Source organism: Telopea speciosissima, chromosome 6 (genome assembly GCF_018873765.1).
Source record: "Telopea speciosissima isolate NSW1024214 ecotype Mountain lineage chromosome 6, Tspe_v1, whole genome shotgun sequence".
Classification (NCBI taxonomy): Eukaryota; Viridiplantae; Streptophyta; class Magnoliopsida; order Proteales; family Proteaceae; genus Telopea; species Telopea speciosissima.
This window is the reverse complement of record NC_057921.1, coordinates 6,100,752-6,122,423: the sequence shown is the minus strand read 5'-3', so window position 1 is coordinate 6,122,423 and position 21,672 is coordinate 6,100,752. Positions and strand designations below refer to the sequence as shown.

Genomic DNA, 21,672 nt, shown 5'->3' with positions numbered 1-21,672 from the left:
ATTGGGTCACATTAAGCACACCTTAATAGTATAAAAATCAGTTTTATATGTGGGCCTATAGTATGATTCCTTTAATGAGAAAGGAAGCCAATTTGTGTTTCAGGGTTGATCCCTACCCTCACTCATATATATAATTCGCATTGACCCATTAAATGTACAGTGTAAGGAAACTGAGAAGAGGGTAGACAAGACCAACAAGAGAGTTACTGTGAAGGGAACCAAAAGACAAAGGGGAGCTTTTCCACACCAAACATGGATTCAGGTACACCTACCAATCTCATTGCTTATTGTTCTTGCATACCCATTAATGTTCATGGTTGCGCTTCCGCATACAGTAATTCTATCAATAGAAACTAAGCAAAATGACTTCTGAGCCGCTGGCACCTTTGTGTCTATCTCTTTCCTTTTCACACTAAATGATCTTACAACCCTCCAATGTATGATACCATTTTACTGCACCTCATTGATACGTCATCTATGTTGCGTGCTCAAAGAACACTCTATAGAGACAAGATTTATGTTATAGAGAGTACGAACACTCATTTCCTGTGCACGCAGGAGTAAAGAAGGCCCCAACAGGGTTCAACTTAGATTTTACGACAATTGTATAAATTGCACTTTACACCATCCCTCCTCTCATCTATAATTGCATTAAAGGAAGAGAATCTGTTTCCTTGGTTTTTACATAGGCCCCCATATTATCTCCACCACTCCGCACTATCCCTCCTCTCATCTATAACCAACCACCCACTTCTTGCCACGTGGCAAGCCATATATCCAAAACTGCAGAAGCTCACCACCAAGCTTTTCCCATGAGTATGTGTGGTCATCAAAAGTATATCACCTAATCAACATTTTTAACTTTCTATTCAGAAAAGTCCAAGAGGACAAGTTTATTTTACAGATCCCTATGTTTTAGTCCAATAATATGCTCTCTTTGCTTACTTCGAATCAAAACCCATTTTTGTAGAAAAACAAGGGGCAGAGACAAAACTCAGATAAGAAAACAGGCCACTCATCCTTGAATTATCAAAACAACATATCTTTTTTTCCATTCCTTCATTGCTTTCAATTCACTTCCTTTTTCTTCTTCTTCGAGTTTTTCGAACTTTGCCTTTGAAATCCAAAGGTTAGGAATGAAAACCCATTTCATGTCTGTTCACAAAAGTAGATAATTTCAGAAGGAAAAAAAAAAACCCACCTCAGAACTTCTTTTCTTAGAAGTTTCTAAGAGGTCTCTGTACAGGAAAAATGGCAGTTTGCACAGTCTACACAACCCCTTCTCTCAATTCAACCTGTTCAGTCTCCACACCAACAAAGACCCACTTGGGCTTCCACCAGAAACAGGTGTTCTTCTTCTACAACTCTAGCAGGAGAAGCTGCAGGAGAGCCAGCAGCAACAACTCTGAGATCATATGCTCAGCAGAGGAACCTAAGACAGTGGTGATAGGGTTGGCAGCTGATTCTGGATGTGGGAAGAGTACCTTCATGAGAAGATTGACAAGCGTGTTTGGTGGTGCAGCAGAACCACCAAAGGGTGGAAACCCAGACTCAAACACCCTAATCAGTGATACAACCACTGTGATTTGTTTGGATGATTACCACTCACTTGATAGGACAGGTAGGAAGGAGAAGGGAGTTACTGCACTTGACCCAAGAGCCAACAATTTTGATCTCATGTATGAGCAGGTCAAGGCTATCAAGGATGGAATTGCTGTTGAGAAGCCCATATATAACCATGTCAGTGGTCTCCTGGATCCTCCTGAACTTATTAAGCCTCCAAAGATCTTAGTCATTGAAGGACTACACCCAATGTAATTTTTACAATTCCATCATTTTTCTTTTCTGTGAAGTAGATTTCATTTTAACTGGGAATTTAGTTTTATATATATATATATATATATATATATATATATATATATATATATATATATAATTTCTGAAACCTTCTCTACAGGTTAATCTTATCATGATATGTGAGAAATTAATATTTCCTTCCTTCTCTCATCCTCCCTTTCTGTAGATTTCTTTTATAGATATGTATGAAATTTCTGTGATCCCTTCTTTATGATCTACCCTTTTAAAAATCGAAAGCTACATTAATGGTGTAAAGCTTAATTCACATCTTTTACAATGTTCAGTTAGTTAATGAGTTGTTTTCATGATTATTTTTAGGTATGATTCTCGTGTAAGGGATCTCTTGGACTTCAGTATCTACTTGGACATCAGCAATGAGGTCAAATTTGCTTGGAAAATTCAGGTAATTATATTAATTTTGATTTTATAACCCATCCCCAGTGTCTCATCATCAATAATGTTCCTTCCATTTTCCTTGCTCTCTACTTAATGTTTTAAGGCTTGCAGAGGGACATGGCAGAGCGTGGACATAGTCTAGAAAGTATCAAGGCTAGTATTGAAGCCCGAAAGCCAGACTTTGATGCCTACATTGGTAACTTATCCTTACTCAAACTAGTTTCTTTGTTTATGAGATTTCTCTATCTTTATCTTTATTAGTGATATTGATTCATCATATATATATATATATATATGTAGACCCACAGAAGCAATACGCAGATGCAGTTATCGAAGTGCTGCCAACCCAACTTATTCCTGATGACAATGAAGGGAAGGTTCTGAGGGTTAGGTTGATAATGAAAGAGGGGGTGAAGTTCTTCAGCCCTGTTTATCTTTTTGATGAGGGATCCACCATTTCATGGATCCCTTGTGGAAGGAAATTGACATGCTCATACCCCGGCATCAAATTCTTTTATGGCCCCGATGCTTACTTCGGTCATGAGGTAACAAACAACTCATTCGAGCTTTATGACAAATCGTCGAGCGACAGGACATGATCTAGTCAACCATGGTTCTTCCTTTAATAGCATCTAATTTTAATTATAGAATCTAGGGGGTGGTGCAATGTGAGTAGTTAACTATAAAAATCTTTATGTTTTGATTCATTTTCTTGTTTAGGTGTCTGTGTTGGAGATGGATGGGCAATTTGACAGATTAGATGAACTAATTTATGTGGAAAGCCATCTGAGCAACATCTCTACAAAATTCTATGGTGAAGTTACACAGCAAATGTTGAAGCACTCTGACTTCCCTGGAAGTAACAATGGAACAGGTTTCTTCCAGACCATAGTTGGGTTGAAGATAAGGGACCTCTACGAGCAGATCATCGCTAGCAAAGCTGCGCCTCAAGTAGAAGCAACCAAAGCCGCCTGAAAAATGCAATTTTGTATTGGAGTCATCTCAACAACTATTCACTTTTAGTTTTATTAAACTAGATTTGAATGGATGGAATTGATTGATTTTCATTAAGGTTGGAAGGTAACTATATACAAAATAAGAGAGCAATTAACTCCTAAGATTGAGCAATTAGATCTACCAAATATCTCTACCTTACCTAAAAGAGAAGGTACAGATATGGATACAAGGTGTACAAGGACTAATTGAGAAACAAGATAAATAAGGACCCGGATTGACTCAGCGTGATCTCATGCAGGTCATAGATAGCTAATACTCCCCTTCAAGGTGGAGCATGCAGGTCACGAATGCCCAACTTGGACTTAAATGTTGAAATTGATCACGAACAAGGGACTTCGTAAACAAATCCACGAGTTGATCAGCAGAAGGGATTTTGGCAGTGCAAATCAGGCCTTGACATAGTTTTTCTCACATCACATGACAATCTATCTCGATGTGCTTGGTGCATTCATGAAAAACCGGATTGGTAGCGATATGTAGGGCTGCCTGATTATCACAATGAAGAGGAATAGGCATCTTTGGTGGTAAACGTAGATCCCGTAATAGGTATGAGAGCCAAGTAATCTCACAAGTGGCAACAGTCATGGCTCGATATTCAGCTTCTGCAAAAGAACAGGAAACTGTAGCATGCTTCTTTGTTTTCTAAGAAATCGGACTTGAGCCAAGAAAAATGCAATATCCTATTGTAGAGCGTCGAGTCATAGGACAGCTCGCCCAATCAGAGTCACAAAAAGCCTGTAGACAAAGATCGGATTGGGCAAGAAGGAAGCTCCCTTGGCCAGGAGATCCTTTTAAGAATTGTAGTAAACGGTTTGCAGCCTCCATGTGTGGTTGACGAGGTTGATGCAAAAATTAACTTAAAATGTTAACAGTGTAGACAATGCCTAGTCTTGTTACTGTGAGATAAATCAAGCGACCAACCAGGCGCCGATAATGTGATGGATCAGAGAGAACGGTCCCTGTGGAATCAGAAAGCTTGAGGTTCTATTCCATTGGGAAATCTGTTGGTCGAGCGTCAGTCATGCCACAATCATTAAGAAGATCAAGAGTATACTTCCGTTGGCAAAGGTAAAGACCTTGTTGAAAACGGGCAACCTCTATGCCAAGAAAGTACTTCAGAGTTCCAATATCTTTGGTGTGAAATTGCCCATAGATGCGGGTTTTAATATCTTGAAGTAAAGTAGCATCCGAACTGGTTATGAGGATGTCGTCAACATAGACAAGAACAAAGACTGAGGCTGATTGCTAATGAAGAATGAACAGTGAGTGGTCAACCTAAGACAGAGTGAAACCAAAACTTAGTAGAGCGGTGGATAACTTTGAAAACCAATTTCGTGATGCCTGTTTGAGGCCATATAAAGACTTTTTTAATTTGCAAACAATGTTCTCCCCTTTTCGATGATAACACTTTTTGTAATAACTTATTATTATTCTGAGCAATTATGTGATGGTCAGTTGGTGGTCAGCACTAAGCTATTACTGTATCACTTAGCCAGTTGAACATTTTGTAACTGCTATATTTAAATATTGCTTCCGCTCCTATTAACTCTGACAATGAATGGGATATTTATTTCCTTTTTTCTCAATTGTAATTATTTGGGTGGGTCTTTGGTTGCTGACTATGGCTTGGGACACTGTGTGGTTGATTCTGGTAGGAATTGGGGTGACGCATGTCATCGTAATCACCCTCTTGATTGTGCTTATGGCCTAAGCTTGGGATAGGGGCGTGACAGCGTGGTATCAGAGCGTGATGCTCTGCACCAAACATGGTTCACCAAGGACTCTTGATTTACTCTACACAATAGGGTCTAAATTAAAAGCCTTCCACTGACATAATCGGAATGTGTGCAAAACATAGGGAGAAATCAGGGAACCATAGTAATAATAAGGACAACATGAGAATTAAAGAGCTAGTATATATATATATTAATATATGTTCCATATACAATCAGCTATTATGTTTACTTAACCTCCTATGGGGGCGAGCAAACCCCATACAACCTAACAAGAAAATTCCCAAAATTACAGCCTGAAGAACCATAATCACATGCTCAAAAAAAAAAAAAAAAAAAAAAAAAAGAGAAGGAAAAAGACAAAGAAAATCCAAATTAAAATATTGTTCACAAACACATCCAGCCAAACCACAAAAAGAAACAATAACTGAGAAAGTCAAAATATAATTCCAATAGCCCGGGGCCTAGTCCCCCATCTCATCATCGCTGCCCCCATCTTCTTCATCATTGCCTTCGTAATACAGGTAGGCATTGCTAGCATTAATGTCCTTCTCCACCCTTTCGAAGCAATGGTTGTATGAGGCAAACTGTCTATGGATACCTGCAAACCCCTGTAACATGTCTAAATTGAGCCTGGCCATGTTAGTGTTCAGCTAGCCAAGGGCATCTAAAACAGCACCCATATCTAAGGTTCCAGCACTGAAAGCTCCAGCAGCAAACTGCACTGGAACTCCTCCCTCATCCTCACCATCGCTTTCTTCTGCACCCACCTCTTCACCATCCTCTGGGACCACTGGCTCCCCATCACTGAATGTGTTGCATTTGATCTGCATTCGGGCCAGGGAATTACGCCCAAAAGGTTCCTTGTAGCTCTCACAAGGTGGCTCATTCTCTAGGTTAACCTATAAATGCTCGAAGATGCGGGTGAGAAGCCTTCCATAGGGCAAAGTCTTCTATATTCTAGACTTAAACTGAACCTGCTCCATGTGCTTGACCATGATGAAGGGCAGACTCACTTGAACACCTTGATGCAAACAGTATCCTAGGGTTGCCGCCATGAGAGATGGTTTTGTGTTGTACCCCTAGACAGGAACCAAGTTGGTCTTGGCTATCATAGTCAAAATCTGCTGTGACTTGCCAAAGGAAGTCATATTCACCCGGCACTCATACTTGTCATTAGTAATGGTGGTGTACAGCTGTTTGTACTCTGCCTTGGACATACAAGTCAAAGGATCCCTTCCCGGTGGGTGATAAACACGGTTCCCAACCGAACTGACCCCAAGGATAACTCCCAACTCTATCTCATTGATTGATATCCTAACTCCCTTCACAAAAGAACTAATCCAAAGCCTCCATGCATCCTCCTGAATAACTGACATATTGGAGTAGAAATGCCCAATCAGTTTGGGGTAGTAGTACCTGGGCAAGGCTAGCATGTTAAACCACCCCAAGTACTCGAATCTTGGCCCCACTTTGAAGGCAACCAACTCCTCTACTATGACATCCCTCCCTACCTCAATCTTCCTGTGGTGAAGCTTCCAAGTGTGTAGGCTTTCCGCCTCTGCTGACACAAAGAAGTTGGCATCAAAGCGGACTGGGGCTGGAAGCCTGGAACTGGTGCTGCTGCTGCTAATGGAGTCCTGTTTCCCCTAGTCTTTGGAGCCATTTCAATTTAAATTGCCTACACACACAAACAAAAGAAATAGGGAGACATTGTGAGTGCTTAGACACTCTAACTCCAACAAAATATAGAGATTAAGAGTAAAACACAACAAACAACTTGTCCACATTCATTAGGACATTTAAAAGAGAATTGGTAGGAAAATAGCTCTCTTGAACTAGGGTTCGAGGAAGAAAATCCCCATAGACCCTCTATAAAAATTTAAAATAATAATAAGGAATCAAATACAAATAGTGCAAGCATCATGCTGGTAAGGGAAAATCAAAAGGGAAGTAATACATACCCAAAGCATACAACAAATCCCTTCTCAAATGGCAAATTTGGAATTTTCTTCAAATTTTCATAGGGGCATTGACAATGATGCCAAACAAGAAATAGTACATCTAAAATTACAACAAACTCATGTAAGGTGGGAAGAATATGAAAGGCATTCCATGTCATGGGATTATTAACCCAAAACAGTGGAAATTTTCGATTTTGGCAAGGGTTAACTAACCCTAGCCCTAATCGATGGGTTTATACATGAAGTGGCATGTTCACGAATAGATTGGAACATAAGGAAACAAGAAAAACAAGATTTCAACATTCTTTAAGCAATCAAACTCAATATCATGAGAAAAGGGAAGAGAAACCTAACTAAAAACCCTAGAGAAAGGCTAAGAGCAATTCAAGAAACCAAATATGGGATAGGATCTCATACCTTGAAGAAAGGAGCTTGAGATTGAAAGTGAAGAAGTCCAAATCCACAATCCTAGGGCTAGAAATTTCGAGCGGATGAAGGTAGGGCTTCCCTGCTCTGTGCCTCCACCTTCTCCAAACAACCCAAAATGAAAAAGAAATGCGCGGTTGGTATTCTTATTAAAATTTTTCGAACGGACACACGACCGGACTCACTATCGTGAATCCGCTCGTGAGTCCATTGAGTGTAAAAACCTGACCTTTCTTCTATTGAACTGCGCGGATGAACGAACGGAACCACGATCCAAGGATCAGTCCATAGTTTCGTTCGGCTCAGTCCTTTCGGCCAATGAACACCCTGAGAATGGACGAACAAATGGACTCACGTTCCACATCCGTCTGTTAGTCCATCCAGTCTAATTTTGCGATGGAGTCATGAACGGACTTAGAAGATTAGATCCGTTCATGAATCCGCCGGTGTTCTAAAGGGCCATTGGCCTATACTTTTGGCTAGGCCTCACTCTTAAGGCCCTAGTTTCTCTTGTGTGTTGGTACACACACTTTGTACACAAATTTTGTGCTTGTTTCCCTTGAGGCCGTTACCTTGCATTTATTTCCCTTGTGCTAACATGTGAAGCATCTTATCTATATCAGGTGCTAAATCATGGTCAATACCCGCAACCAGAATCGTTCCCCTCCTAGGGATGACGCCGGTGGCATTTCTGAGGAAGGTTTGCCTACACCGCCTCTAGTTAACACTAATGCGGATGTTTCCACACTCTTAAGGAACATTCTGCGTGACATGCAAAGGGAACATCGGGAATCCCAAGAGGAGCAGCACACTTTTATGTAGAATGTGACTGCCCAACTTTAGAATGTTGGTCAGGAAGGACCAAGAGTGCCACCTTTGGTATACAAAGTCCCTAATCCCACAGCTAATACCACTCCTATCATTCCTCCTCCTGGGCTAACTGCAGTTGAAGTCCCTGCGGTGCAAGTATTCCAAAATCCACCTCCTCCTGTTCCGACTGCCTTACCAGTCCGGAATGTGGTGCCGGAATGGGCCGATGCCTCCAAACTTTCTGAGAAATTCCAAAAGCACCATCCACCTACTTTTTATAAGTTGATCCATGACTCTATGTTCCCGGCTACCTAGATACAAAATCTCAAAAGAATCTTTAAGGTACTACCGTGTAGTGACCTTAAGAAGATTCGATGTGCCATTTTCCAACTTTGAAGTGACGCTGATGCATGGTGGCGTTCCTCAAAGGAACATTTTTGGGTCAAGTACCCAAATGCAACTTGGGGTTAGTTTACAGAAGCTTTTCTCAAGAACTACCTCCCAAGGAACTTTCGAGAGAAGAAGGAAATCAAATTCATGAGCCTCAGCCAAGGATCCAAGTCAGTCCTTGAATATCAACAGATCTTTGAGGAATATTTCTCCTTTGCTCCGACACACTTGAAGGCTGAGGAAGTGAAAGCAAGAAGGTTTGAAAGGGGGCTTAGAGCCAACTTGAGTACTTCTGTGGTACTACATAAGTACCCTACTTATGCAGAAGTGGTTAAATCCACCAAGTTGATAGAAGATCAACAGAGGGAGAATTATAGGGCCATACAAGCGGGCAAGAGGCCAATGCCATCTCACGACTCTAGGGGACCTAACAAGTTCCAAAGAAGAGGGGCTTACACAAATGTAGCTCCAATTCAGTCCCGTAGACCTGATGTGGCCCAGGTGCCTAAAGCTACATCTGCTCCTTATTATGGGACCCAGACTCTTGTTTGTTACAATTGCAAGGAGTCAGGCCACATGGTCAAGGATTGCCCACAACCTCGACAACCGGGTTCATGGCCAGTTGTGACTTCCAAGGCGCCCCAAGCAAAGACTGATGTTCGCCCACTTGTTTCTCCTCTAGCAAGCAAGACTCAGGGGCGAGTTTATTCTATCACTCATGAAGAAGCCCAGTCAGATCCTAGTGTCATCACAGGTATCATACTTAACCACCTTAGTAAAATTCTTTATGTTGAGTTTATCATGTTTGGCTATTCGGTGTTTGTCAGGCATGATTTCTGTGTGTTCCTTACCTGCATATATGTTATTTGACTCGGGAGCATCGTACTCCTTTATATCACCATCCTTTACCGAGAAATTACCGATTGAATCGGCCAGTATGGAACAGAAGCTAATAGTTTGTACACCGATTAGAAGCAAAATTGAGCTTGACCAAGCCTTCAACTTTTACCCTGTTCGAGTAAACGATCATGGACTCGAGGCCAGTTTGATAATCCTAGATATGAGGGACTTTGATATCATTCTGGGAATGGATTGGTTGTCCACTCATGGAGCTAGCCTAATCTGCGTACAGAGGAAGATACTCTTCAAGTCAGAGGAAGGCAATGAATTTGTGTTCAAGGGCAACAAGAGTAAAAAGCCTAGAAAGACAATCATTTCAGCTCTCCAAGTTCAAAAGCTCTTAGCATAAGGTTGTCAATGTTTCTTAGTCTCCGTACTAGACACTAAAGCTAAGATTACACCTATGGAGGAGATAAGTGTAGTACGAGATTTTCCTGATGTCTTTCTGGAAGACCTCACACGGTTACCATCGGATCGGGAAATAGAATTTATGATTGACTTAGTGCCCGGTGCTGCTCCAGTGTCTAAGGCCTCATACAGAATGGCCCCATCAAAGTTGAAAGAACTTCAAGAGCAACTTAATGATCTATTGAAGAAGGGCTTCATCAGGCTAAGTGTTTCCCCGTGGGGTGCACTTTTTTTGTTTGTAAAGAAGAAGGACGGTAGTATGCGTATGTGCATTGACTACCATGAACTCAACAAGCTTATGATCAAGAATCGGTACCTGCTACCTAGGATCGATGATTTATTCAACCAATTACAAGGCGCAAGGGTATTTTCCAAGATTGATCTTTGCTCGAGGTATCATCAATTGAAGATCAGAGGTAGTGACATCAGTAAGACCGCGTTCAAATCGCAATATGGACACTACGAGTTTCTGGTTATGTCCTTTGGGCTGACCAATGCCCCGGCAGCTTTTATGGAATTAATGAATAGGGTGTTTCACGACGTATTGGATAAGTACGTCATCGTGTTTATTGACGACATCTTGGTCCACTCCAAGAGCGAAGAAGAGCATGCTGACCACCTTCACTTTGTGCTGCAGCGCTTGAGAGAAAAGCAACTGTATACTAAGTTCAACAAGTGTGATTTCTGGTTACAGCAAGTGGCTTTCCTAGGTCATTTGGTTTCTGCGAAGGGTATTGAAGTTGACCCCAGCAAGGTACAGTCTATAGTTGATTAGGAGACCCCCAAGAATGTGGTAGATATTCACAGTTTCCTCGGTCTAGCCAGCTATTATAGGAGATTTATCGAGAATGTTTCAAAGATCTCTGCTCCTATGACTCGAATGACCCAGAAGGGAGTGAAGTTCAAGTGGTCAGATGACTGCGAAAGAAACTTCCAGGATTTGAAGCAACAGTTGATTTCGGCTCCGGTACTTACCATTCCAAATGGTACCAGAGGGATGGTAGTTTATTGTTATGCTTCAAAGATGGGCCTCGGCTGTGTTTTGATGCTAAATGAAAAAGTGGTAACCTATGCTTCTCGTCAATTGAAGGATTATGAGAGGAATTACCCAACTCATAACTTAGAGTTGGAGGCTGTGGTCTTTGCCTTGAAGATCTGGAGACATTATCTGTATGGATGACATACTTGCTCGAACTCTCCATGAATTAAAGAATATGGCTTGGCTTGGCAATGCTTTGGCACAAGATCTATTCAGAGCTCCCCCTAAAAGTCTTACACTCTTTTCAGATACTCTTCCTTACCCGAACCCCCAAAAAGAGCGAAGAATGGGAAGCATGGGTCAACGACATCAATTTAGGAGATCCCCATATTAACCCAATTGACAACATCCACCCCATGGAAATTGATGATGAAGAAGGCTCGTCCGAAGAAGATGAGGGTGAACGGGAATTTGAACCCAGAGAATCAGATGATGAAGAACCAGAACAAGAAGAAGATTTTGAAGAGGAAGCTACTGAAGAAGAAGAGGAGTCCTATCAGTCGAAGACTCGTCTTGACAAATATGTGAACATCTCTGGGCCGGCACCCTAGGATTTACCATTTCAGGTAAATAAAATCCATAGAAGTGTTGACAAAATCCAAGAGATGCTCATGAGAATTGTAGTCTCAGATGACAAATATCAAGAAGAGCTTCAACAATTGGAGCCTGTTAGAGAACAGTGGTCCCTTCCCTAAGCAATATGCCATCTGGAGAATTCTGTGAAATTGAATCTAGCCTTGGCACAAGATCTGTGTGGAACTCCCCCTTCTTCTCCTGACCACAGGAGCAAAGAGTACTATGTGTGGGTAAGAGCACATGATAATTTCATCCTTTGCAATGTTAATAAGGAGGGACTACTCAATGACCCAACAAGGAACATCCATCCGGCCATTTCAAGCCTCGAGGAAAGTTTGAAATCCAATCTTGAAAGTTCTGATTCTCAAGAAGATGAGAAGAATTGCAACTTTTATAAGTCTTTGGCCGAAGCAAAGGAAATGTATCAAACAGCTTTGGAAACTTTCCAAGTAGTACATCAAATGATCCCTGAGAATCTAACAGACCCTCAACATCATCTTCTGATGCAGCAAATCACCAAGAGGCGAGAATCTCTGTCCGAAATCTTGGACCAAGCTCAGAAATCCATCTCAATCATGGGAGATAAGAAAATTGCAAGGCAAGAATCAAAGAAGAATAATCCCTCAATAGGTGCTATCATTATTCCGGATAGTGATGTAAACGAAGATAGTCTTTGCCCAGTCAAGCTTATCATCAAGGAAAAGAAGCCAGAAGTCATGGAGACTAAAGTGGGAGGAATTTCAAGAACAAAGGGTTGATGGTGGAAAAATATCAGCCTAGTCAACCAAGGCCAAACATTGATCCAGAGAATCTAGTACTTAACCAATTGAAGTAAGCACAAGCCAACATCTCAATTTGGGGATTGTTAATGGCTTCGCCAACTCACCGAGAAGCGGTGTTGAAAGCTCTTGCTAGGGTGCAAGTACCCATAGAAATAGGGCCGGAGGAGTTATCCCACATAGTAGGGACCACATATGCCATCTAGTCGTTGCTTTTCTTAGATGAAGACCTACCACTAGGAGGAAAAAACCATAACAAGGCTCTTTACATCACTATAAAATGCAATAAAAACCAAGTCCCTCAAGTCTTGATTGACAATGGCTTAGCCCTCAATGTTATGCCATTAAGAGCTGCAAAATGTATGGGTTTAGCTCTTGACAAAATGAAGCCGTCAAGTTAAACCATCAGAGTATATGACAATTCTAGAAGGGAAGTAATCGAAATTCTTACCACGGATATCAAGGTCAAACCGGCTTGGTTCACCATTGATTTCCTAGTCATTGATATTCAGGCGTCCTTAAACATGCTGCTCGAAAGACCATGGCTACACTCGACAGGAGTCCTTGCATCAAGCCTCCACCAAAAGCTAAAATTTATACATGAGCAAAAGGTGATTACCATTTTTGGGGATCCAGTGATGGTACAAACATTGGTAACCATTGAAGTGGGGAGTTCGTCTCTACCAGAAGTACAACTGGGAGGGTTTGAAATTGTGAATATATGTACCATGTCTACAGAAGAAGAAGAGCCCATTCCAGCAAAATTCCCAGTAGCATGGAGGCTTCCATGAAGATCATGAAGAAGATGAAATATTTTCCAGGATTGGGATTGGGAAAGAATCAGCAGGGGATTCTGGCTTTCCCAAAGATACAAGCCAACACTAACCATCATGGTGTAGGTTTCAGTCCAAGAAAGATCCCACAGAAAGGTGTCCCAGAATAGAGAAACAGAACAGAGAAACAATACAATCAAAAGCATTCCTTATTTCAAGACCTTGAACGGTTACTTTGTGAAGGAAGGAGAAAACTTTCCTTACTATGGAAACAATGAGCCATGGTTCGATCAAGACAAGAGCAAGCTTCAACAAGGGTTCGAGATATTCTTTGAGGATGAAGTAGACTGGGTGGCCATAGAACTGGACCAAGCAAGGAAGACTGGAATCCAAGAGGATCAGGGGATTGGCAGACTATTTGAAATAGCAGCCATCATCGAGGAAGAAGAAGGGCCAGCACCTCAGCTTCTCATACAACCTCTTCAAGGATCCATAGCAAACTGGGTAAAGGTTGCAAAAAATTTCCACATTGTTGAGTCTAAAGTTGTAGCCAGCTCTAATATAATCCTGTCTGAGTCTATTTTTGAGTATGTATTTTCTTTCCCAAAGGAGGTTGAAAAATTCCAGTTTGTTGAGTCTGTATGTACTCACCCTCTTATCATGAATGAAATTGTTGATTCCGAGTATGTCTTATCTTCTCCTTCTTATTCTTCTGAGGATGGTAATGTCTATAAACATCACTACTTGTTGGAACAATTGGAGCAAAGAAAAGTTTAACCCATCCGAGGGGACACTCGTCTTGTAAACTTGGGAATTGACCAATGCCCTCGAATGATCAAAGTCGGTTCTTCTCTCAATGATGAAGAATTATCCCGAATGACCTCTCTCCTCAAGGAATTTGAGGAAGTCTTTTCATGGTCTTATGAAGACATGCCTGGCATTGATCCATAAATTGTGCAGCACAGGCTACCTACATATCTAGACGCTCGCCCTGTCAAGCAGAAATTGAGATGGATGTGGCCGAAATGGAGCGAGAAAATCAGGGAAGAGGTCATCAAACAATGGAATGCAGGATTCCTCCAAGTAGCTCAATACCTTCAGTGGTTGTCCAATATTGTTCTAGTTCCTAAGAAGGATGGGGTTAGACCGTGTGTCGATTTCTATGACCTAAATAAGGTCATCCCCAAGGATGATTTTCCATTACCCCATATCGACATACTGGTCTATAACACTGCAGGTCATGCCCTACTGTCATTCATGGATGGATTCTCCGGCTATAATCAAATTATCATATGTCCAAAGGATCGAGAAAAGACAGCCTTCACCACACCGTGGGGGACATTTTGCTACAAAGTGATGCCTTTTGGGTTAAAGAATGTTGGGGCAACGTATCAAAGAGCAGCTACAGCCATACTGCACAACATGATACACAAAGAAGTGGAAGTATATGTCAATGATATGATAGTCAAATCACCAAATCGGCGGCAAGGTCATTTTATAGCATTAAGGAAATTCTTTGAAAGAATAAAAGAGTGCAAGTTGAGGTTGAACCCTCAAAAGTATGTGATTGGAGCAAGGGCAGACAGATTGCTAGGATTTCTTATCAGTGAAAGAGGGATAGAGGTGGATCCTGACAAAATAAAAGTCATCACTGAAATGCCAGCACTAAGGACGGAGAAAGAAGTACGGGAATTCTCAGGCCGTATCCAATACATTAGTAGATTCATATCTCGCTTAATTGCGACGTGTGAACCAATTTTCAAGCTCTTTAGAAAGAAAGAGCCAAAAGAATGGAATGATAAATGTCAAGATGCTTTCATGAAAATTAAGGATTATTTGGTCCATCCCCCTATACTCGTCCCTCCAGTCTTGGGTGAACCCTAGTTGTTGTATCTAGCAGTGTAGGAAATGTTGATAGGATCAATGATGGCACAGATTGATCAAAGAGATGGAGAAGAACATCCGATTTACTATTTAAGCAGGAAATTGCTAAAGTATGAAACCTGCTATACTCCAGTAGAGAAGACCTATACCTCTTTAGTCTGGGTGACTAAAAGATTGAGGCATTACATGGTCTCACATCCTATTAGACTTGTTTCAAGGATGGATCCGATTAAATATCTTTTTGAGAAACTAGCGTTGATTGGAAGGATGGCCAGATGGCTATTGCTATTATCAGAATTTGACATAACATATGCCAACCAAAAATCCATAAAGGGGCGAGCAATCTCAGATCACTTGGCAGCACATCCTGTAGGGTCAAATTCACGGCCAACAGAGGATTTCTTCTCAGACGAAGACTTGTGTCTTGTAAAAGAAGGCCAAGAAGAAGAATGGCTGTTGTATTTCGATGGAGCTACGAATCAAAAAGGGTTTGGGGCAAGAGTGTTACTTATAACACCAGAAGGCCTTTACTTACCGATGGCATTCCGTCTGGAGTTCAGTTGCACCAATAGCATTACGGAATATGAAGTTTGTGCCATTGGTTTAGAAATGGCGTTATCTGTGGGAGTAGGAAAGATTAAAGTCTTCGGAGACTCCTCGATCGTGATCTGGCAAACCCAAAGGAAATGGAGGACCAGAGATGAAAAATTAAAGCCTTATCAAGAACATTTGGAGCAAATGGTTAAATATTTCAAAGAAATCTCTTTCAAATATTTACCAAGAGATAGCAATCGGTTTGTAGATGCCTTGGCTACTATAGCCTCCATGGTAGAATGTGATCCTCAGGCCAAAATCCGACCTTTTATAGTTGAAAAAAGAACTGGTCCAGCATACGGGGAAGTTAATATACTCACCGATGATGGAAAGCCCTGGTATGCGCCAATAATTGATTATAGCTAAGAAAGGAAGTACCCTGAACACTTCACAAAGGGAAGAAAAAGCATTTGCGAAAATATGCTACTCAATTCATTCTCCAAGTAAGCCTGTTGTATAAAAGGTCTTACGATGGCATTCAATTGTTATGCGTAGATGAGGAATAAGCTCAGATCATTATGGAATAAATTCACTAAGGAATCTGTGGACCACATATGAATGCGAAAATGCTCCAAGAAGACCCTTAGAATGGGGTATTATTGGGCAACAATGGAAGCTGAATGTGCCACTTTTGTTAAGAGATGCCACCAATGCCAGATATTTGCCAATATCATACACATTCCTCCTACAGAGTTGCATTCGTTAAATGCTCCATGGCCATTTTCTCATGTAATCACAAAATTTTATGAGCATGCAAGAATCTCAATAAACACATTAATGTACTAACCTCAAGAGGAGAGCAATGTCACCTAAAACACTCAAATGGTGTGTTCCTCCAAAGGAATGCAACATTTGAAGAAGATCTACAAAGCTTGCTTCACCTCCAATGGCCAATAGTGCTTGAGAAAAAAGAAGACTCTCTTTTTCTCTCTCTAAGCTCTCTCACAAGTTTGTGCAAATTGTTCTAATGATTTTTTCTCTATCATCATCAGTCTTAGGTCTCTTTATATATATAGAGACCTAATTGAGGAGGTGGCAAACCTACGGTCCAGATCTAACCAAATGGTGTGACCCTAAAGGGTAGCCCATAAGATTATCCTAAATTGCACATAAAGACAAAATTTATTCAAAATCATAGTAAAGGACGATCCTTCCAGGACATAACTTGAAAAACCCCTTGTGATAGGTAATTTTATTACATCTTCTCCCCACACTACTAACACCTATAATGGGCCATTGAACCATGGAATAAATGTCACCGCCATAATTTTGGTCCATTATAATTTATCATGAGAGTATAAAGGACTTTGATTGGCCATAAAACTCTTTGAAAACTCTTTTCCAAAATACATATAATTTAATATTAATAAAATAAAATACACTTTGCAAAATACCAAGGCCTTAGATTTGGCACAATCAAATCCGTTCACTCCCTTTTTGGTGTTCTCCCTTTACGGGCAGTGGAAACTTTATTGAGCATCACATCCATAACTCTTTACATTGTGCACTCCGAGCAGCCGATATTTAGTCAGTCCTTTTGGTAGACATCAACCATTGGCACACCACAAATATACAGAACATAAATAAAATGGCAAGTGTCTCTCAAGTATAGAGAAAATAACTGCTGGAGATTCCCGTTGCAACTACAACTTGACGGTGAATAATTTGGGAATCCCCGTGGATCATGTTCAACACGAAATGTGCCTATATTTATGTTTTGATCCAATCACTATTGTACGAATGTAAAATATAGTAACCATAGAACAGATTGCCAAAATCTATCCGTAGTTGTGAACAAAACGGTTTGAATTAAGCAGATGCAATATACAATTATGACAAGCACATAATTAAATAAAACTAAATTAATTAATTTAATCAAATTAAATTGGGTTTGATGGACACACAAACGTTTTATCCAACAATCTCCCACTTGCACATTAAATAAAATGTCCAACAGGTTTTATCCCCATGTTCTCAACATGTCTATTAAATACTACTGAAGTAAGTCCCTTGGTCAAGGGGTCGGACAAATTATCTGCAGAATCAACTTTGGCAATCAATACGTCCCCTCTTTATATTATCACTCGAATGAGATGATACTTGCGCTCCACGTGCTTGTTCTTCTTATTTGCTCTTGGTTCCTTAGCTTGAGTAATGGCTCCTTTGTTATCACATAACAAAGTCATGGGATCTTTAATGAGGTCAGGTACTACCTCCATGTAGGCGAGAAATTTTCTCAGTCATACCCCTTCCTTAGCTACTTCACAAGTTGCTAAATATTCAGCCTCAGTTGTGGAATCCGTTGTTGCCTTCTACTTTGCACTCTTCCATATGATAGCCCCTCCTACTAGCATAAATATCATGCCAGATGTCGATTTTCAGGCATCTTTATTTGACTGAAAATCTGAGTCTGTGTACCCTCCTACTGATAAGTTATTTGCATCATAAACAAGGAAATAATCCTTTGTTCTTCTCAAGTATTTCATTATGTACTTAACAGCTGTCCAATGTTCCTGTCCAGGGTTTGACTGGGATCGACTAACCATACCAACTGCATGACAAATATCTAGTCTAGTACACAGTATTGCAAACATGAGGCTTCCAAAGGCCGAAGCATATGGAACCCCTTTCATAGTTTCTATGTCCTCAGGGGTCTGTGGACATTGTCACTTAGAAAGTGCTATGCCATGTCTAAAGGGAACGTTTTCTCTTTTAGAATCTTTCATTCTAAACCTCTCCAGAACTTTGCCTATGTAATTAGCTTGGGACAGACCTAAAATTTTGCGTTTCCTGTCTCTAACTATCTTGATGCCTAGTATATACATGGCATCTCCCTGGTCTTTCATCGAGAAGTTGGTGGAAAGCCATTTCTTAACAGAAGTGAGCATTCCAACATCATTCCCAATGAGAAGTATGTCATCTACATATAGGACAAGGAAACAGACCGAACTCCCACTGAATTTCTTGTAGACACATGGTTCATCAACGTTCTGATCAAAACCAAACTCTTTGATTGTTTGATCAAACCTGATGTTCCAGCTTCTAGATGCTTGTTTAAGTCCATAGATTGACTTCAACTATTTGCACACTTTGTTTTCTTCCCCATGGGAAATGAACCCTTCTGGCTGAGACATGTAAATGTCCTCATCAAGATGTCCATTCAGGAAGGCAGTCTGGACATCCATCTACTAGATCTCATAATCAAAGTGTACCGCTATGGCAAGTAAAATCCGAATGGATTTTAACATTGCGACTGGCGAGAAGGTCTCCTCCTAGTCTATGCCTTCTCTTTGGGTATAGCCCTTGGCTACCAGCCTTGCCTTATATCTCTCCATGCTTCCATTGGCACCTTTCTTCTTCTTGTAGATCCATTTGCATCCTATAGGCTTAATGCCTTCTGGTGGATCCGCTAGAGTCCAAACGCCATTAGAGTACATGGAGTCCATTTCGGCTTTCATAGCATCTAACCATCTAGTTGCATCCACATCTCCTATAGCCTCTTGGTATGTGCAGGGTTCCGTATCCGAAGTATCAGCAACCATGTAGAACTCTTCTATTTTGTTTGATTCCTCGCTAAAGAAAACTAAACGGTCAGGAGCCCTAATTGTTCTCCCACTGCGCCTAGGCTCTATAGGATTCATCACCGGTGGTGAAGTTTCAATGGGTGACGGTGTAGGGACCATCTGAGTATCCATGTTATCCAACTCTTGAATTACAACTGGCTCAATTCTGGGTGCAATTTGGTCATCCTAGAGAAACATGGCATGTTTACTTATAAACACCTTTTTCTCTGTTGGGTTATAGAAATAGTGACCCACAGTGCCTTTGGGGTAGCCTAGGAAATGGAATCTATCAGTCCTGGGTTCAAGCTTGTCTGCATGTTGTCGTTTCACATGTGAAACACAACCCCATACCTTAAAGTGTTGTAGACTAGGCTTGCGCCCTGTCCACAACTCATATGGTGTCTTGGGCACAGACTTGCTTGGAACCCTGTTTAGAATGTATATAGTCGTTTCCAATGCATATCCCTAAAATGACAAGTGCAGCTGAGAATAGGTGAGCCTGGATCGAACCATGTCTAACAGAGTTAGGTTTCTACGCTCTGACACACCATTTTGTTGTGGTGTGCCTGGTGCTGTCAGTTGTGATAAGATCCCCATATCTCGTAAGTGGTCCAAGAATTCGTCAAATAAGTATTCACCTCCTCGATCGGATCTGAGGCATTTAATACGCCTATCTAATTGGTTCTCAACCTCGGCTTGGAACTCTTTGAACTTTTCAAAGGTTTTCGATTTGCGATGCATTAGATAAACATAACCATAACGTGAATGACTATCGGTGAAAGTGACGAAGTACTGATATCCCTGCCTAGCAGTGATATTCAGTGGTCTACAAACGTCTGAGTGGATTAAATCTAACGTGCCGTTGGCTCTTCCTCCTTTCTTAGGAAAGGGTAACTTGGCCATTTTACCTTGTAGACAGGATTCACAGGTTGGAAATGGCAGAACCTCTAGACCTTCAAGAGGTCCATCCTTAACTAACTTGTTTATTCTGTTTATCCCTATGTGGCCTAGTCTAAGATGCCATAAATATGTTTGATTATTTAGAGAGTACTTTATTTTCATTACATTAACATTCATGCTGGAATCATCGGATTCATTCAAGACAGAATTGAGAAAGTAAAGGCCATTCAATTTAAAACCAGAGGCAATAAACTTGCCCTGAAGAGTAATGATCATATCATTATCAAATGAAACCTTATAACCATCATCAATAAGTCTTGAAACCGAAATCAAATTCCTACTAAATCCAGGTACGAAATAACAATTATTAAGTTTTAAATAACCAGCATTACTAAAATAAATGAAAAAAGTTCCTACAGCTACTACTTCAACTTCATCTCCAGTTCAACCTTTGAAGGTGATCTCATTCCTTCTTGTCCTTCTGCTCTCCTGAAACCCCTGCAACTTATTGCAAATGAGTGCAGTGGACCCAGAGTCCACACACCACATGTTAGTTGATCCAACCAACATAAGAGATTCAGAAACAACAAAAGATTTAAAAATACCTATCTCTGGCTTGTCCCTCTTCAAGGAAGCTAGGTACTCTTAGCAGTTTCTCTTCCAGTGTCCAATCTTGCCACAATGGAAACACTTTCCTTTGTTAGCTTTGGCCTTATTCTTCTACACTCCTCCCTCTTTCACACCGGTTGACTTGCCTTTCTTGCTTTTCTTAGTCCTCTTCTTTTTCTTGTTCTTTGAACCTTGAGAACTCTTCTCAATAACAAGAGAAACAACCTTATTTTTCTTAAACGTAATTTCTACTTCTATAAGCATGTTAGTAAGCTCAGAGACGTTGTTAACCACTACATTATTCATGTGGAAGTTCATGATAAAGGAGCTATAGGCGTCAGGAAGTGAGGCAAAGATAATCTCTATCTTGAAGTCCAACTCAAATAGAGTACCCTTATTCTCTAATCCAGAGAAGAGTTTGTTAAGCTTCATCATATGATCCTGGATTGTGGTACTGTCGTGCATCTTTGTAGAGAACAGCGTTGAGGAGATTTGTTGGCCTGCAAGACGATCTTGCGTGCCAAAAGTCTGCTCTAAGTGTTCCATCACATCCTTGGCCAATTTCAGGTCATCACATGAGCTCTGGAGGTTCTTATCAATGGAGCTAAGAATATAGGCGGTGGCCAGAGTGTCCTTCTCATTGAAGGTCTCTCAACCCACATAGTCGTCACCTTCAGTGGTGTGGGGTAAGGGAGGTCCATCAGTAGAAATGACATAGTAGATCTTCTCTGCCTTCAGAACGAGTATAAGCTTTCGCTTCTACTCAGGGTAATTAGTCCTAATCAGTCTATTGTCATTAAGTAGGGAATTGAGGGCGGTGTTGTTGGTCATATTGATGGTAGCTAGGGTCTACAAATAACGTACAAGCAATTAATTAGCAACCATACCATCGAAATAATTATGAAAATATGCATCACATTCCAATGGTAACTCACAAAATCAACATCCCTCTCAGTCGAAAATGTGAATTGGAGACTTCCAAGCCTTTAATATGCATAGCTTAGCCTTTCGAAGTTCACTATGTATATATTTTGCTGTCAATATCCTAATATAA

At 40.8% G+C, this 21,672-nt stretch overlaps 2 protein-coding genes and 1 long non-coding RNA gene across 3 annotated transcripts; 1 reads left to right on the top strand and 2 right to left on the bottom strand.

The window, feature by feature from the left end:
* The first annotated feature begins 1,071 nt into the window (after positions 1-1,071).
* LOC122664386 (phosphoribulokinase, chloroplastic-like) lies at positions 1,072-3,275 on the top strand. Its single transcript, XM_043860181.1, has 5 exons — positions 1,072-1,814; positions 2,176-2,260; positions 2,365-2,449; positions 2,554-2,798; positions 2,974-3,275. Exons 1-5 carry the CDS (start codon positions 1,252-1,254, stop codon positions 3,226-3,228), a joined length of 1,233 nt encoding a protein of 410 aa, XP_043716116.1. The 5' UTR covers positions 1,072-1,251; the 3' UTR covers positions 3,229-3,275.
* Positions 2,349-7,943, bottom strand: LOC122664387. Its single transcript, XR_006333332.1, has 3 exons — positions 7,933-7,943; positions 4,740-4,749; positions 2,349-2,476 (listed from the first exon to the last, which is right to left on the bottom strand). It is a non-coding gene; the product is annotated as an uncharacterized LOC122664387 (long non-coding RNA).
* Positions 7,944-20,729: 12,786 nt separating this feature from the next.
* On the bottom strand, positions 20,730-21,164 carry LOC122665410. The gene has a single exon (XM_043861559.1). The coding sequence runs from the start codon at positions 21,162-21,164 to the stop codon at positions 20,730-20,732; it is 435 nt and encodes a 144-aa protein (XP_043717494.1).
* Between the last annotated feature and the right edge of the window lie 508 nt (positions 21,165-21,672).

What these genes read in the sequence shown, in the direction of transcription:
- LOC122664386 (XM_043860181.1), top strand. Translation starts at nt 1,252, where the DNA reads ATGGCAGTTTGCACAGTCTACACAACCCCTTCTCTCAATTCAACCTGT. An exon ending in ATTGAAGGACTACACCCAAT is followed by an intron (nt 1,815 to 2,175) that starts GTAATTTTTACA and finishes GATTATTTTTAG; the next exon opens with GTATGATTCTCGTGTAAGGG. An exon ending in AATTTGCTTGGAAAATTCAG is followed by an intron (nt 2,261 to 2,364) that starts GTAATTATATTA and finishes TAAGGCTTGCAG; the next exon opens with AGGGACATGGCAGAGCGTGG.
- LOC122665410 (XM_043861559.1), bottom strand. Translation starts at nt 21,164, where the DNA reads ATGGAACACTTAGAGCAGACTTTTGGCACGCAAGATCGTCTTGCAGGC.